Genomic DNA, 18,710 nt, shown 5'->3' on the forward strand with positions numbered 1-18,710 from the left:
ATACTGAGATATGCTAAATACATAGAGAGTGCCTAAATAGATGGATATTATGCGTTTGCTATTTTTAATGATAGTTTGTTCGGCCCCAAAAATATAAACTCCATTTACATCAATCAATATGTATTATAAGCAGAGAGACATTTCAGAGTTTACAGAATGGTTTTAGTTCACCAACCTTGGGAATGTTGACTCTGGACCAAAAGAGCTCCAGGTGCTCCCTCATCTTTTGCGGTTTGAATTTAGAGTAGAGGATGGCCAGTTCTGTGAACATGCCCATGTGAGCGCGCTCCAAGCCCAGCGCCGCCTCCAGCATGGTGATCAGCTCCTCGAAATAGGCACGGTCCTGATGGAGCAACAACAAACATCAATCAACCCTGCTGGACTCCAAGATTGACAGATACTGTACACTAAGGAGGTTCTTTCAGGGCTGGGCGGTATAATTAAGTTTGTACAATATTCAATATATTTTTTATAAACAATATAGGATGAGGCAAATTCCGTTTATATCGACATGCTTTATATTAAGGGCTTCAAAATAGCTCATAAGATATAGTTAACGCATATAGTTTAGCGCGGCTTTCCCCGTCAGAAGCTCTAACAGATACTTGTGCTTTTATGTTTAATGCTGTTTTTCTCTAGCCTGGGTTTCCCCATACTGCCTTTGCGCAGCGCGATTTTATTCTCGCTGAAAGGCAGTCTGGAAACCATGGACCTGATTTTCGCCTCGTTTAGGGAACCAATCACAGAACGGGGAGGGAGCAGCAAGACGATGATGACATGACATCTTTGCGACACAACTAAGCAGTTTGTTTATATCTATGGAGTCAACATGGCAGCAGACGCGAAGCTACCTTTTGATGCAGCCTTAGATATTGTTCTAAGTAGTTTAGATCGCAATTTTATTTAGAAAAAAGAGCAGCGTTTGGCGTTAAACCATTTCTCTACATACGTCATCTGTTATAATGGAAACGATTGGCTATGAGCTACGTACAGGCGCATTTGATAGACATTCTTAGCACCCAATAAACGGCGCCGGCGCATTCGTAAACCACGCCTCAAATACGAGAAAATGAACATGTGGTTCCCAGACCCAAGTCTCAACGAGAATTGGGTCTGGCGTTAGCCAGGCTAGTTTTTCTCAGTGCATAACTTAAATTTCACAGGTATATCCTCTATCTGTAAATGTTAGAAAGTCATGCAAATATTTCCATTTTACTGTCAGGATTGGACTGCAAGCAAGTCTCCGCTAAACCTCACGGACTTTGGTGGGCGAGCGGCGCCGTGCACATGCGCACCAGACACACAGAGCGCACTAGAGTGCAATAATTCTGACTAAAATATACATTTTGCTCAAATATTTGTTGATGGACATTAAAAGTGGCATTTGTAGAATTTTAAACCTACAAGAAAGTATTTTTTATGTTAGCAGTAACTGTAGTGACTATTGTAATGAGGTTATAGAGTAACTATAAGCTCAGATGAGTGAATGTGTGCTCCTCTTTCCAGTTAATATTTAGTCTGTGTTTTTGTAAGTTCAGTGGATTTAACATCTGCTTTAAAAATAATTTTGTTTGTTTGTGGATTGTTACAATGTTAGAATGTAATGTGATTTTTAACCCTTTTTGTACACATGATTGCATTCACTATTTGTTTACATAGCCTTCAATATAAACATTGTTTGTAGAACACCATTGGGCAGAATGTGAAATAAAAATTTAAGTAAATACAGATTTTTAATTATTTTTATCCAAATAGAAAAAATGTAGAAAATACCGAGATATATACCGTAAATCGCCATTCAGCCAAAAAATACAGAGATATGATTTTTTGCAACATATTGCCCAGCCCAAGGTTCTTCTGAAAGCAAAAACTAAAATTCTCCTCCAGGCAAATTCATTTCCATGGTTTTTCAAGTTGTTTGTGTTTACTGGATAAGGGTGTTAAAAAAACAAACATCATGGCAATTATTATACTAATAACATTGTTTTGTTTGTAATCCTATAGTATTTATAGCTTTATATGTTTGTAAATTAAATTGAAAACTATTATAGTAAATATTATAGTTAAAAAATATATATATTCACTATAGAACAATCCTTAATATCTCCAGATTTTCCGTGATTGTGGGAATCAGGTTCATATTTAATCTCAAACCAAATGAAATAGCCAAATTCTCAGCCTAACCTGGTAGTAGTTGATGAGCTCCTCAAGTTCATCAGCATGAACGACAATATGCAATCCACACATCTGAGCCAGACGAAACTCCTTCCCGTCAACACAGGCAAAGCAAACCTACGAGCAGAAAACACCTTTGTCGCTAATGTATCACCAATCTCGAAAACACAGAATATTAAGAAGCAAAACAAATGGGATTCAAACTTTCAAAGACAAAGAAGGTAACATGCCACTGAAAATGTGCTTTGTTACAGTAGGAAAGTGCAAGAAATCATCTCAGAATGTATAACCAGACCTCTTTCCAGGTCCTCGTGCTGTTGGCTTTGCGGGCCCCATCGACAGCAGCCTGATACTCCCCAAGATGCACCAGAGTGGAGGCCAGACGGCCAAAGTTGGATACATTGTTATAAAGTAGTTTAGCTGCGTCGTACATCTTCTCATCATAGCATCGGTCACCAACCTAGACAAAAAAAGAGCAAAATGCATTATTCTGTTAGAAATATGAGGATGTCATTTATTTATTCAAGACATTTTTAAAAACGTGCAAGAATGTTTTACCTTATTTCCAAAGGCTTATTTTTTTCTTATATTTTCATACTTATGTAAGATACTTCTATTAAGTATTTTTTCCTTTATATCGGAATAATTACAATAACAGCTGAATATATCAAAACAACTCAAATTGCAAAAATTAATTCATTATTGAGTAATTTTCACCCACACTTTGAGACATTTCTGAGACATTTGTGTCACTTTTGGTGGCATAATCGGCCCAATTAATTTCTAAACCATCAGCTCAACCAAAGTAGGAGACTCTTACTTGTTGAATGTGTGCATTGTTTGGCCCATTGATAAACTCCTCCAGTTCAGCTAGACGGTTAGTCTTGGCCAAGGCAAAGATCAGCTCGGTCTCTACATAAGATTCACGGGCCTTCTTACGAGCCATCTGCAGAAACTTGACCAGATCCTCCCAGTTTCCTGAGGACAAAACAACAATTAGTTCACTACTAGACCATTTTCCATATTTCTAAACACCTTACCTTGAACGTTATGGATTTAGTCATGAAACAGGCACTTTTTTGTGGTTCTTACCGCTTTGGGCTGCAGCTTGTCCCACTTCCATGTAGGCTGAGGGATCGTCAGCTTTGATGTAAGAGTCAATGGCCTCTTTCACCAGCCCCTTTTGCAGCTGTGCTTTAGCCAGCTGACTCCACACGGCCGGCTCATTACAACGCTCAGCAAACTCATAGGCCCGGTCCAGATTCCCAATGTGCTCGATAAGAACCTACAGTCAAGAAAAACAACAAATGATTTGAAACAAGGAAGCAAAAAGTAAGTTCATGTACATGTGTAGGATATATTTCAGGCCATAGATGAGATTTAAGAGATAAAGATGTACCTGCACTGCTGATGTGTTCACATCGAACTTCCTGAAGATCGCAAAAGCCTCCTCGAAGAGCTCATTGCTAATGGCGATGTTAGCGATGTCCGGGGCGTCGTAGTTGTCGAGGCGGTTGATGTACTCCATGACACGTGTGCGGTCAGCTTTGATGGCCGTCAGGATCAGGAGGTTCTGCAGGTTCCTGGGACACAAACAATGGAAAGGCAAACGTTTAGCACCCTTAAAGGCATTTATGGAATTAATTTTGTTCTGTCACCTCTCAAATGTTTCTACCAAATTAAATTACCGGTGTTCGCTGAAAACGGAGTTGTCCAGGACGATTTTCTCCAGGAGCTCAATGAGTTCATTGGGTAGGTCAGCAGTCATGAAAGCTTTAACAGTAACAGAGACTTCCTCAGGGTCCTGGGTCTCAGAAAGTGCAGTCTGCACAACCTGTCGTAAATGGAAGGATAAACTGGGTGTAATCTTTACGTTTGAAGCCCTTTTTGCCACTATAACTCATAAATGTACTTAAAAAGTCAACATGAAATCAAAACTAGGCCCATTTTCTTTCTTATTAACAATGCTATTCCTAGTCCTTCGGCAAACACGCTGAAACAATGTTACTTTTCTGATGAGATCACCAATCCCTCTTATTTTTTAGCCCCTCCCTTGCAACCATTTGGTTACATTATTGGTGTGTAACACACACGTTTCACAATCCAGACAATTCTCAATGGATATTTTTTTTACGTTTTCCCATTCTACTAGGAAATGTGACATTAAGGAGATAAAATGGGTTGTGAATAGAGCTTCATGTTGACTTCTGTCATTTTCTAATTTGCACCTGATCGATTAGGGGTCTCCTGTAAGGGTTGGTTTCCAGAAGCACACTAGCCCACAGCTCGGGGTCCTTACGGCGCACAAGGTATCGGGACAGACTCTTGAAGAGTGAGTTCTCATTGCAAACCTACGAATGGAAAATGGAAAAATAGCTATTTTATTCCATTTTAGAAACTAAAAATGCAAATAACAAGCTCAGAACAAAATCGCTTAAAATATTCCACTGCAACAAACACTAAGACAAAAGTGCTTTTGTTCCTTACATGGATGAGCTCTTGGTCACACTGTCCTCTCTCATAAGCCACACAGGCCAGATGGGGGTCCCTCTTCTCGCAGTACTTGCCCACCACACGGCTGTCATAGAAGGGGTTTTCTCTGAGGAAGCGCTCAGGGTTGTTGTTGCTGTCGATGTAAATCTTAGCCAGAGCATTATGGGTAGCAGGTTCTTCACAGCCCTCATGAATACGGGCCTCCAACCACGGCAGAAGCAGCTTGAGTCTGTTATACAGATCAAACAGCCAAAATCAGCCAAATCAGACCACCGTCAACAATATAAAACACTGACCATATTGGTTTTGGCCACTATTATAGACTAATATGGCTATATGATTAGTGATAGAACAATTAATCAGCCAATATTTGAGAGTTGGAGATCATTGTGCCCATTTAAATTTACAGAAGTGTTATTATATATATATATATAATTTTGTACTCCACATTTAAAAGTATGGGGGTCAGTAATACTTTTTACTGTTTTTTAAGATCAGCAAGGCTACATTTAATTGTAGTGATTTTTATTTTACTGATAAAAACAGCAATATTGTGAAAATGTATTATTAAAACAATGTAAAATAACTAAAAAATCTATTTTAATATATTTAAAATGTCATTAATTCCTGTGATGGCAAAGCTGAATTTTCAGCATTATTTCTCCAGTCTTCAGTGTCACACAATCCTTCAGAAATCATTCTAATATGCTGATTTGCTTCGTTTTTTATGTATTTTTTCCAGGGTTCTTTGATAAATAAAACATTTATTTAAATATCATACTTTACTATCACTTTTAATCAAATGAATTTTTAATGCTTAAGGCTTTCTGAATAAAATAATACTTTTATACGGGCGACAGTGGCTCAGTGGTTCATGTAGATTGTCTACAAACCGGAAGGTTGGTGGTTCAATCCCCGGTTCCACCTGACCAAGTGTCGAGGTGTCCTTGAGCAAGACACCTAACCCCAGCTGCTCCCGACGAGCTGGATCGCCTTGCATGGCTGACACCGCCGTCGGTGTATGAATGGGTGAATGTGAGGCAATATTGTAAAGCGCTTTGGTGGCCATTGGGTCTGTGAAAGCGCTATATAAATGCAGTCCAAATGCAGTCCATTTTATAAATAATAATCTTTTTTTATTTTTTTTATTCCGATAATTATGTTCTAAAACAAAATATATATTTTTATACTTCCATAAATTGCATTGTGTAAAATATTTCACTCATTTGTTATTTAAATTGCATTATGAATTTATCTGTATTATATTGGCCACCCTGCTGTCTACATAATGGACAAAGAATCCCCTAAACAGTGACTTGATGTCTTAAAGCAGCCGTATCGAACCTGTTTCTTTTCTCCACCTCGGCCACAAGCTCATCGGTGGAGAACTGCCCTCTGACCACCAGAATAAGGTTCTTAATGACGTCCTCAGAGCAGTCCACGTCCAGCAGCCCTCCAATCACCACGGGTAAACGGCTGGGGTTCACCTGACAAAAACGATTCATCACTCAATCAGTCATCATCACTGCTACAGGAACAGAGAGCTGAGATGATCAGGCCTCAAGTACCTTCTGAACGTAGATCTCGATGTACTTCTGCAGGTTGTTGCGGTACAAGTAGAGCACAAGGTCGTGGACAAAGTCAAAGCGGTCACACACAATGATGAGAGGCAGCTGGTCGGTTAGTTTTGCTTCCTGTTAAAGACAAGGTAAATTATTGTTTTGAATAACATAATGCACTATTAAGATGCTTGTTAAAAGCCTTAAAGAAATTCAAGAGCCCTTCAGGTGTCATACTTTGAGAAAGTTCTTCACACGCTCAGGATCGTAACAGTTGCTCTCTCTACAGATTCTCTCCACTTCTTTGATTTGACCAGTTTTACAGGCAGCCTGGATGTATTTGAAGTGAACCTCTGGATCCTGGCTGAAGTTTACAATGGAGCCCAGGAAGTAGAACAGACCTGCAGAGTTAATGATAGAACATACTGAGCTTGACATCGGATTCATTTTCATGATTCAGTTAAAACTGTCAATTTCCAAGAATCAATTTAAAACCATTGTTCAATGATTTGTTGGTGTCATCACTAAAACTCACTTCGCCAGTGTTAAAATGTTGTAAAAATAGGGATGTAACGATATTAAAATTCAGAACGATACCGACAAGCCATTAATTATCATCATGTTATGGCTAATAACCAATACATGTCTGATGTCAAAAATCTTTTTATAAATAATAAAACGAGGAGAAATTAGGACTCACAATAAAATACAGAATATAAAACACAGATAAATGAAAGAATCTTTAATACACTAATAACCGGTTCACAAATAATATCCATAGTAAAAAATATTGTGATGCATTGTTACCCTCAAAGCTCTTGAAGGACTCAAAAAGCTCAGTGAGGGACTGGGTGGAGAGCTGCTCGTGATACTTGGAGGCCACCTGGACGCAGATCTGGAGGTTCTGCCTGATGTTGGCAGACAGCATGGCTCTCAAACACTCCAGAGAGTCCTCCACAGACAGAGAGCCAAAGAAGTTCACCAGCCACTGCAACCAGAGCAGAACATATTACCCACCATTAAACACCATGATCAGACGTGGACCAGATACGTTACAGACAACCAGCATTATCAGAGTTTTAGAAAACTGAAATGCATCCAAATTAATGATACAGTAGCATCAGGTCCAAGTAGGCCTAACCTCTGGGTTGAGCAGGTGGGTGTGAACCACGGCCCGTTTGATGTCATACAGGTCAGTGTAGTGCTCCAGAGCTCTCTGCAGAAGACCTGCCTTCTCACACAACTGAGCCACATGGGCCCGGTCATAGTGAGTGAACATCTGGTTCCCCAGGATGGCATCTGCCACCTGAATAAGAAAATATAATGAGGAAAAACATGTTGTGATACAAAGCTTTGCAAAAAATATTTAAAGGACAAGTTCGGTATTTTACACTTAAAGCCCTGTTTACAGACCGTATCTGATGAAATAGAACAGTTAAGATTAAAATTTGGACACATGCTCCTGTCCCGAGAATTTTAGGTTTATTTAGCTTTTGTGGACCTATTTTGCCAAACGCGTCACACCCAGATTCTTCCGTTGAGAGCTTGAATAATAGACACCAGTTGGTGGCGATAATGCACCTTTGCCAATTGCAAGCAAACCGCTGGCATTTCATTGAATACACAGAAGAAGCGGCGGAGGAATATCGTACCTCACACAGCACATTCAATACAAGTCAATGGAGGTGGACAAACACTACGATAAAACCTGTTGGAAAGCATCTTTTTCAGCGATTTTTTTTGGGATCATATCAGTGAACACCCCTGACCACTCGGTGAGTTTCACGTCTTTGTAAACGAAAGTTTAATGTGTTTTAGGAAGGAATCTGCCAGTGCACATAGACAACCATTGTGGGGGTGGGGGGGAAAGCTAAATAAAACTAAAATTCTCGGGACAGGAGCATGTGTCCAAAGTTTAATCTTAACCGTTCTATTTCATCAGATACTATCTGTAAACAGGGCTTTAAGTGTAAAATACCGAACTTGTCCTTTAAGTAAACGAGGTGCTGCTGTTTGTAGTGAGCACCTGTGGGGCATGCATCAAGTTCATCTCCAACAGACGAGTCTGCAAAGGACTCTCGGTGGGGCGGTTGTTCTTCAGGGCATCCAACAGGAAAGAAGTGCACTGCTGGATCAGGTTATACTCCATAAACACATCCACAATCTGTAGGATTAAAAAAATTATTTTAGTAAATAAAGGAATTTTTGCCTGTGTTTTTTGCCTAATTGATTGATTTTTTTCCCCTTCACGTTACGCAATTATATCCAGTCATAATCAAAAACTTTATAAAACAAAATAAATACAAGATATACATCAGAGGAAATTTAATAATATGCTCTTAAACCTGAGTTATGTCAGCCAGAGGTTCCTCATCTTGAACAAGCATTTGGGAGAACTGCAGGCCTTGTTCTGGACTGATCCGCATGACGTTCCTCAACAGGAAGATCCAGTCTGGAGTGTAGCCAACCTGCACACAGATGGCCACGCATTAGAGGACGGAGCTCACACAAATAAAGCTGTATAAAAGCAGTGTAAAATATATTGCCAGGAAACGCATTTAAACTCACCTTTTTTGCATACAGTACAATTTTCTGGAACTGCCCGGTCTCTGCAAAACACTGGATCACTTTGTTGGGAACGTTGGCTCTTAGATAAACGCTAAGAGCAAGAGTTGGATCCACAGATTTCACCAAATCACCCAATTCTTCAGAACATTCCAGCTGCAAAAATCATAAAGAGAAACAAAAATGAAATTAGTTATAAAGATATCAGGGGGTTTGACATTAATTTCCTTGACCTTTCCGGTTGTTTGTGATAAAAGGATATCGATTTTTTAAAAAATCATTTGGATTTAGACTGATTGAACCTGAATAGAATGAATCAGGAACTTGAATCTCATGGACGTGGGTACGGCCGTTGCCAGAAGGCAGTGATTATAGTTTATAAAGTTTTAAATATGGGTATTACAAAAACCCATCACTTCAGAAGGCCTTTATTAACCCCCGGGAGCCGTATGGATTTCTTTTATGATGGATGTGCTTTTTGGGGCCTGAAAAACTCGCCCACTATTCACTCCCATTATAAAGCTTGGAAGAGGATATTTTCTAATATAACTCTGATTGTGTTTGTCTGAACTTTATGGGATCAATACAAATTTTGGGTGAACTATTCCTTTAAGAGATACATCTGTCTGTCTTTTTTTTTTTTTAATCTGCTTTTGATGTATTGATGCTTTGGTAACATCGCTTGTTTAACTATCATGCCAATAAAGTATTTTACATTTTTAATACGACTTTGGATCATCTATTATTAATACATTTTTATTTTCAGAGGAGGATGTACCTTGTCTTCCTTCAACCATTTCTCCAGGAGCTGTTTGCGGCCTTGCTGCAGGACGGGCCTGCAAAGCTCCAATGACTCAAACTTGTTCAGCTGGCCTTGGTCCAGCAGAATCCCAAAGTACTGCAGCAGGGGAGAAGTCTGACCAGGCTGGGCAGGAACACTCTGGAACCGACGGATGGTGTCTGGGGTGCGCAGGATCCCCTGCAAGAAACCAACAGCCAATCAGAAACGTCAATATTTGCCTGACAAAGACTAATGAAGCATCTGGTAGTGTGATGCAGTCTGCTGTACCTTTGGCGCATTGGCAGCCACTTTGGCAGCTTCCGAATAGCTGCCACTAGCAAACAGGTTGTTGAATTTTCGGGCGAAGAGCTCCTCGGCACCTGCCAGATTGTTGCGGACGGCCATCCTGAGGGCTAGATCAGGGTTCTGCAGCACGTTAGTGATGTAAGGGATGATGTTTTCCTCCTCCACGCACACAGACAGTACCTGATAAACAGCAGACGACAAACATAATGTGTCAGAGACACTGACAGTGTCAGTCACACTACAAATTAAACAGAATTTTTGTATTTACACAACCATAAGTTTAGGGTCGATTTTTTTAAGTTTTTGAAAGAAATCTTCTATGCTTTACCAAGGCTGCATCTATTGGATCAAAAGTACTAAAATATATATAGATTTAAACAGCAATAATGAAATAATTACAATTTAAAAATGATTTATTCTCTATTTTAATATATTTTAAAATGTATTTATTTCAGGGAGAAACCCCAGAAAGACTGGGGATGGGGGAAGAAGAATCGTTTTTAGAATAAGAAATTGATCGTAGGGCTGTAATCTCCTAGTCGATTAGTCGATTGTTGGTCGATACGTTCTGGCTCGACCAAAATTCTGATTGGTCGATTTTTTGGCGCGTTCATTTCATTAGTTTTGACGCGTTCATTTCATCCGTTTTCCCGCGTTCGTTTCATCAGTTTTGCCGCGTTCGTTTCATCAGGTGGAAAGCACTAATTGCTAATGGGGGTGTTTTCAGAGCACCCCTGTTTCACAGGTAACAGTCTGTCTTCAGAACACCCCCCTTGTTTTCACTTCTTTTGGATTAGCCCAACCCACCGGAGAAGAGAGACAGATAGAAGAAAGTAGGCTACTAGAAGGTTTGCTGAATATTATTTATTTAATTGTGAGAGCGTTTAATTCATAGTCAGTCCTCTTCTACCATGTCAACAAAGACATCGGCAGTGTAGCAGCATTTTTTTTTTTTATAGAAAACGGGAAATTTATGATTGTAGCCTAATGCGCTGTGCCACTGTTTGTATTAGTTTTGAGCCTATGCTTTATTTTCAGTTATGCACTTTATTTCGTTTTTGCTCTTGATCTGGTTTGTTTAATAAATATTATGTTTTTATTAAAATGGACGTGCCTTTTGTGTTTAAGAGTAAAGCTTTAAGTTAATAGTCTATTCGTGTCTCAGCCGCGAAGCCGCGCTCCTGTGTTCAGCCTCACTCTGCGAGCTGCTTCGAGCTGTCAGTTATTATAATACATATGATAAAAACAATCGTCTAAATTATGTTGCATATTCCTCAAAAGTTCTTGTGATGATATCACTAGTTGACAACAGTACTATTTTCGGAAATCATAGGCTATGACTATGATATTGCGCAGGTGCATGTGATGCAACGCTGTCAGAGCCGACAGATCGAGTGTCAGACTCATTTCAGTGCAAAAAAATTAGGTCAAAAACGATTTAATATACTGCAAATAGCCTACTATTTTTTATGTTTATTTATAATTCATTTAGGCGGACAACAAGGCTACCAAGTACTGCGCACAGTGCGAGTCCCTGTAAAGGTAATTCTAAAAAAAAATTCTAAACACATTATACATGTTAGAAATGTATTGCTAAAACATATTACAAAGACTGTGAACTGCGAAGTACTGAATTGTGGAGTTAGACCGTTAAACAGTTTTTCACCATTGCTATTTTCCGGATTTTTTGGGCGGGGCTAAAACGGGGGCTCGATGACGCACAGGAGCCCCTGAGCTCCTGGCCCCGCCCCTACTTGATGACGCACTGGAGCCCCTGAGCTGCTGGACACGCCCCTACTTGATGACGCACTGGAGCCCCTGATGCTGGCCGCAGCGCTCCCTAACAATATAAATATAGCACATTCGCATCAGTTTGCCGCTCAATCGCGAGTTACTGTCAGTCAGTACTATTATTAGTTACTACAGCCTACAGTTTGCTAGTTAGCTATGCCTTCGTCACTACTACCTGGATGCGATCACGTACGAAACAGATCGGTGTCCTTATTTAAATTTCCTAAAAACGATCACATCAAGAAGAGGTGGATTAATTTTGTGAAGAGCCACCTTGATGGAGAGCTGAGGATCACCACCAAAACCCGCCTCTGTAGTGATCATTTTACACGGGATAGTTTTATAAACTTTCGTCGGAGACAACTGGGATGCTCTGATAATCTGTTACTGGTGAATGGGGCCGAACCGACTATCTCCCGCCTCGGCCTTCATCCTCCCGTCGCGCCGACAACTGTGCCATCATCGGCAGTGCGTGCCCACCAATGAGGGTAAGCTGCCTTGTGTGCTTGCTTATGTTATAATTATAAACCTAATACGCTGCTAGGAGCATTCATTCCGGCTGTAGCGGTGACAGTTGAGTGTGGCGACGGCAGCTTCCCCGCGAGTGGGCGTGGTTTCAGCGCAGACAGCGGACACGCCCCCAGCGTTTGAGAGCAGAGACCACTGCTCATTTTTTCAAGATTTTGATAGCTTATTTTATGTACTTGCCGGCTTTTTTTATCATTCAAATTTGGCTGGGTGGCTAATAACATATTTTTCTGTGATATGACAAACTCAGAACACATACTTAATTTTGACTTTACAGGGACTTTAACGTTTTTTTTTTTCTAACGTCATTTTTAGTCGATTTTTAGTCGAAAATTTCAGGACTTTAGTCGACCAAGATTTCCTTTGGTTGATTACAGCCCTATTTGATCGTTTAACTTTTTTTGTAATATAACACAATAATTGAAAAGGCTTCATCAATGACATTCTTATGTATGCATTAACTGAACACCCATAATATACAGCCACAAGCAATTGCTAAGCTACCTTTCTGTATATTACGCGTCTTTTCTGTATCAGCAATGTTTGTTGTGAAGTTTGTTTGGCTTCTTGAAATAAACAAACCTCTGTGTGCCAAGACCAGCCCATAACCTCTGTTGCATTACCACATTAGTTCTAATGCTGGCTAATCTCTATTTATAAGCACCTAATTATGCACTGATTGGCTCCAAATGATGCTGACCTGGACCCATAAGCATCTAAAGTGACCCTCAGGGTAAGATGAATGGGCCGGTATCCCATTATGCACTTATTTAAGTCTGCGGCAGAGCCTGTGACAGAGCTAAAGCGGTCATCAGTCAGCGACCGAAGCCGAGCGAACACATCGCAGAAACGGTAAGCGGATTACTGCGTCTATCTCTACCTCCTACTGAGTGTCACATGCTGTTCTCTCACTGTACGTGTCAAGGGATCAACGAACACTGTTATTTACAGGGACTCATTCATAGCATCCTTATGCATTATGGACTGCATTCACACAAAGACTTAGGATGGAATAGGGTGATATAGGTAATGTAGATTTAAAAAACAACAAAGACAAAAATATTTTTGCTATTTTTAGACAATATTTGCATTTTCCAGGCTTGGATAACACAAAATTTATATCCATAACCATGTAATTGTATCTATCTATATACTGTATATACACACAGTATATTCAATATATCAACCAATGCTAGTTTGTACTGACAGTCTTGTGGTTTGACCAGGGAGGTTTCTCTAATGAGAAGGGGAAAACAAACGGAGGAATAACAATGAGCAGGAATCACATTTCTACGCTCTCTCTGCATATTTAATGTCACTTGGGTCTGAGCTCCAAAATAATTCATCAACTGATGGCATCCTGTTACAGTAGATTACAGAACACAAGCTAGTCTGTAGTCTGCACATGTAGAAGGCAGCTCAAATCAGGGCCAACTATATGGAAACAAACCCCTGGTGTGTGTGTCTGGAACAAGCTCAGCTGGTCCATTCAAATGTGCTGACTAAACAACCCTTAACGTTCAAGCTAAAAACAACAGCAGATAAAGTAGTCGGTACCTGTCCCTTCCGGTTCACGCCAATTATTCCAGATGTGGCTTCATGAGGGGCGGTGACAAAAATGGTCTCTCCACTGATCCTGTTCATGTAGATGCAGGTACCCGTCTCAAGGTCATACAAGTGGATGTATCCATATTTGGTGATGAGAAAGACTACATCATGCTTGGAGCTTATCTAGAAGAAGACAAGACAGGAAAGAGACGAGTGAGTCTCCACTCCCAATACTAAAAATGAGTTACTGTAACACACACAAATGGGTTGTAGTTCTGTTGGTCATAGAAATTGTGTGGTTTAACTTAACTGCCCCAATAGACAAATGTGAATAATACATTTATGAAATATTTTAAAATATGTATACCTGCATGGCAACTGGAAAATCATTCTGAGCCTCTGGAGGGAAAAACACATCGACTGCTTTCTTTGGAAAAGGTTGATTACCAGTCGGAGGTGTCCCAACCTCAATAATGTGCAACTACAGGGGGGGGAACACAAGGGCGGCATTAAATTTACAGTCATTTAAAACATAATTAGCATTACTTCAACAGTGACGTTCATTATGAAGAATAACCAGACCTTTCCTCCAGCTTGTCCCCGAACAGCAAAGCAGAAAAGTGTGGATTCCTCAGCATTTCCCTCCATTTTAAACTGAGCAAATCCAGCAGCATGGCCTTCGATTGGCTGCGACACCTTTCTGTCCACTGAGTAAAGTTGCATTGCACCCACGACACGGTTTTGCTAACAGGAAAAGGTTTTTAAAAAAAGGCATTTCAGCAGGAAAACGACAACCACATTGACATGCAGATAAGGTTACTGCGCCTGGACTAGACCATTTAAATCCACAAAATATTCGTTATTTTACCTGTGCAGAAATTCCAATCAAAAGTAGCCATTTTTGTTTGGCGTCAGTGCGGTAGTTAATAATTTGACAGCCTGCTAAACTGGAATGTCGGTCAAAGACTTTGATGGGCTGCGAGTCTCCTTCCATACTCCAGTGATAGACCGCATTGTCTGTCACAAGTGCTACGGTATTGAGAGAGATCCACTTCCAAAATGTAACATCCTCGGTCATGGTGTGGGCCTTCATCTTGCTCTTCATTTCAATGTTGAAAATCTGAAGGGTTTTTGCCGCTGAAATTCAGGAACAGAGGTCATTTAAATAAAACAGCAATATTTTCTTCGAGATCATAAATGGTGTGATTTAAATTAGTCAACATACAGACATCCAGCTTAATGCTAATAACACGTGAATGTTAAATTGTAATTGTGAAGTAAAGACAAATATGGAATACACGACAAAGCGGTTACAATGCAAAAGGAACAACTATAAGACAAACACTGCAAACATTTACAAATATCAAGCCGAATTTTTTTGATCTGCCCTTAGTTGGACAATTTTAGTGGTTCTAAACCTAGTACGCTTATCAATTATTAATTAGTAAACAACTCTGTCTCTACTCTAAAAATGCAATGCAGATTGTTTGAAGGGAAAATTCCCATCTGCAATAACATGAATCATCACCTTACCTTAAGCATGTCGGAATACAATTTGTTAAACATATAAAAACATGTTTAAAAGCTTTTTCTCTCCTAAAATGTGGACCACAATTGGCTAAATCTGTAGATCTGGTTTATACTTTTTATCGAGATACAGTGGCCCCAAAATCTAAAAGGACAATTAAAAGCCACACTTAATGTATCAATATCACTGCAAAAAAAAATATTTACATATTCAAAGTGGCATATTTATTTTAAAGAAAAAAAAAAGAAGAATCGAAACAAATAATTTGATGTAATTAAAATTAAGACAAAAAGTATTGTGGATACTTTCTGGTTGTCAAATGTAAAATGTTTACACCTGGTCACTTCCGATCACGAAAAGACCAGGTGTAAACGCACTCCAAAATGGATTTAAATCGGATCACTCAAACCACTTCAGGAGGTGGTCTGAGATGCATTCCAGAAGAAACTGGACAAGTGTAAATGTATTGGGTGGTTGTTGAAACCATACATGTCAATTTTACTCCTCCCAAAATGTTAAAAGATAAACGTAATATAGCCTATAACACGCTCTCACATGTTATAGCCAGATATGACAGCGCTACTGCAACACGCAACGCTGCAGATGAGTAGCTGAGTATCTCTTCAGCAAGCCGACGCGCAAACTGCCGCAAATTAAACTGAAAGTAAGTCCCAGATGTTCAACACACAATCATCTTCATTAAAAGTAGTGAGACTTAATGATCTTACCAGTGCTGATGCCGCTCTCTCCTATTGCGGTCTTTGATCTTGGACTTAGCTGATGATAAATAAAATGCAGCGCATATCTGTGGTTTTCGTTGACGTGAACTCTGTTAGATTTGCATGTAACGCGGGCCGGGAACTAAAGATGGATTTATATTCTTTTTGCGAAGACACATTTATGTGGTCGAGTGTAAATGGAACCGTTTTAACAAATCAGTTCGCTATCCGGACAGTATAAACGCATTAATCTATCAGGTTTAAACAGGCCCTTAGACATTTTAAGTGTCCAAATATTTTTGGGGTCACTGTATATTTTATCTAATTTTTGTGAAACATGTTTGGTTTAGTTTTTTTCAAACATGGCGTGGTAAGCAATTATGTCATGAGGGGGGACACATTACTGTGAAATAAATGTAGGCCTATATTATATAAACTCAAAGCTAAAGTTAAATTTCTGTGCTCAGTGGGATATCTATATATATATATATATATATATATATATATACACACACACTACAGTTCAAAAGCATCTTATGTTCACAAAGGCTGCATTTATTTGATCACAAATACAGTAAAAACAGTAATATTGTGAAACGATACATTTTAAAGGAACTGTTTTCTGATTTAATGTGTAATTTATTCCTGTGATGTTAAAGCTGAATTTTCAGCATCATTACTCTATCTTCAGTGTCACATGATCTTTCAGAAACTGTTCTAATATGCTGATTTGCTGCTCAAGAAACATTTATTATTATTATTATCGATGTTGAATTAGTTGTGCTGCTTAATATTTTTGTGGAAATTGTCAAACTTTTTCCTGGATTTTTTGACGAATAAAACATATCGAAGGAACAGCATTTATTTGAAATAGAAATAATTTGTAACCTTATGTCTTTACTGTCACTTTTGACCAATTTAATGCCTTCTTGCTGAATGCAAGTGTTCATTTCATTTTGACCCCAAACAACGTTTGAACAGTAGTGTATACGTTATAGCCTCTGATGGCTATACAGAAGATTTCCAAAATCATTATAATAATTAAATACAAATCAGAACTCCAACTATAAGACAATCTTACAGTATTCAGTATTTATTGTGATCTTGCTATTTTCAAGGTCATAATCCACTTCTCATTATTTACAGTTGACTTGCAGTGTTAAATATATATATAGAAAGTTGCCTTGCACATCTATCACTTTACAGACATAGTAGACCTTTGCATTGCATTAACAGTAGACTGACAAGTGCCACAACAAAAATAAAATTAAAGGGCTCAGTTGACTATTGTTTCAACTAACAACAACAAACTAGATTTAATTTTACACTAAACAAGAAGAAAACAGGCTGTTGCCAAGTTACATGCATGTTACATGATCCCGACCCCCTACTAATATGGCTAACCTATCATTCAACATCAAATGCATTCAGAATGCCCCACATTTCACAATTCAAAATCCCACAACTCAGGATAGATGAAATTGAACTCACCGTCTGCAAACATAAGAAAGCAGTAAGAAACAAAAAATAAAAAAGAACAAAAACAAGCAAGAACAGACAAAGCATTTATGACGGCAAAACATTTCCAATGAGCATTTTAAAGGCTATTCTTAACCAAAAAATTACAACAAGAAGTTTTAATTTGTAGCAAGACAAAGATGGCTGAGAATATGAACACATTTGTTGGAAATATGAAGGGTATTTTACGATAACCATGTAATTTGACAAGACAAAAGTAATACACTATGTTACACTAAATTGTCTCGATGAGAAACACAGTAAGCCAAAAGGTGTAGTCATGTTATCTATGTGGGTGGGAGGGGGTTGCAGAAATTTCTATATCATCCCAAGAATTATCATTACATTTCAAAAATCCATGCCTTAACGTGTTCTCCCCACTGTTCAAGCCCCCTTGTGTCTTACCTTTAAGAGCAATGACTTTGCTGGCTGGGTTCATGATGGCACTGTCTGCAGAGATGGGCCTGCGGATGGGAGTGTTGGGATCGCTCATGTCAATGATCACAACCTGGGCCTGTTCGCCCACCTTTTCCCGGATGCAGATGAACTTATCCGACTCCATCGTAAGGGTGCTAAACCCAATATTTGCTGGGTTTATGCCCAGGTTCTGGAGCTGTAAAGAGTGCACAGACAATATGTATCAATGTTAGTAACAGCACTAGTATTGTCTACTACAGATACCTTTATAAATCAAGGGTGTCTCTCAAAACCAAGTGAACTACCTACCTAGAGAGCATTTTTTGGTACTAAAATGCATCTAGCTACTGTATGCTTTATTTTGAATACACAGCCTGGAGGTCTTAAATGTGTCTGCTGCAAATTTGTTTCAGTGTTTATGGGGGGATAAAAAAGGAGATATGGGCACAATCTCATGAGCCCCATCATTTACCCCAGCTGAGATGCAACTGTGCAATGACACAATACACTGTAATGACTCGAGTCAAGCCAGTTAAGCAACAAATATCCATGAGATTGCATTCAAATGTCCAAGTGCATTATTTCCTTTTAAAATAATTTGATAAATTCATAGCCTATATCACTTTAATCTATAAAACCTATTCACATTTTTGGTGCATATGATTTAATGTATTGTTATGTTAAAGCCCCAAAATGTCAGGTGACGCAATTGTCTGAAAAATTTAACAGACTAAGATAACTATTTAAAATGGTGTCTTAATAATAAATAAATAACAGTAGGT

At 39.0% G+C, this 18,710-nt stretch overlaps 1 protein-coding gene across 2 annotated transcripts in view; it reads right to left on the reverse strand.

Annotated features, from left to right (window-relative positions):
- The window catches only part of cltcb (clathrin, heavy chain b (Hc)), a 28,739-nt gene that overhangs the window by 8,435 nt on the left and 1,594 nt on the right, over positions 1-18,710 (reverse strand). For both annotated transcript variants that reach the window (XM_079609362.1, XM_079609361.1), the window contains exons 2-25: positions 17,917-18,124; positions 14,615-14,883; positions 14,329-14,490; positions 14,114-14,227; positions 13,756-13,929; positions 9,862-10,059; positions 9,571-9,771; positions 8,796-8,948; positions 8,573-8,695; positions 8,254-8,391; positions 7,369-7,533; positions 7,035-7,215; positions 6,465-6,628; positions 6,237-6,362; positions 6,013-6,155; positions 4,663-4,897; positions 4,404-4,526; positions 3,864-4,009; positions 3,575-3,758; positions 3,268-3,460; positions 2,996-3,153; positions 2,471-2,635; positions 2,185-2,292; positions 176-343 (exon numbers count right to left, since the gene is read on the reverse strand). In XM_079609362.1, coding sequence (XP_079465488.1) covers positions 176-343; positions 2,185-2,292; positions 2,471-2,635; positions 2,996-3,153; positions 3,268-3,460; positions 3,575-3,758; positions 3,864-4,009; positions 4,404-4,526; positions 4,663-4,897; positions 6,013-6,155; positions 6,237-6,362; positions 6,465-6,628; positions 7,035-7,215; positions 7,369-7,533; positions 8,254-8,391; positions 8,573-8,695; positions 8,796-8,948; positions 9,571-9,771; positions 9,862-10,059; positions 13,756-13,929; positions 14,114-14,227; positions 14,329-14,490; positions 14,615-14,883; positions 17,917-18,124 — 3,999 coding nt within the window. The remainder of the gene's footprint in view (positions 1-175; positions 344-2,184; positions 2,293-2,470; positions 2,636-2,995; positions 3,154-3,267; positions 3,461-3,574; positions 3,759-3,863; positions 4,010-4,403; positions 4,527-4,662; positions 4,898-6,012; positions 6,156-6,236; positions 6,363-6,464; positions 6,629-7,034; positions 7,216-7,368; positions 7,534-8,253; positions 8,392-8,572; positions 8,696-8,795; positions 8,949-9,570; positions 9,772-9,861; positions 10,060-13,755; positions 13,930-14,113; positions 14,228-14,328; positions 14,491-14,614; positions 14,884-17,916; positions 18,125-18,710) is intronic.

This window comes from Phoxinus phoxinus (assembly GCF_949152265.1).
Source record: "Phoxinus phoxinus genome assembly, chromosome: 4".
Lineage (NCBI taxonomy): Eukaryota > Metazoa > Chordata > Actinopteri > Cypriniformes > Leuciscidae > Phoxinus > Phoxinus phoxinus.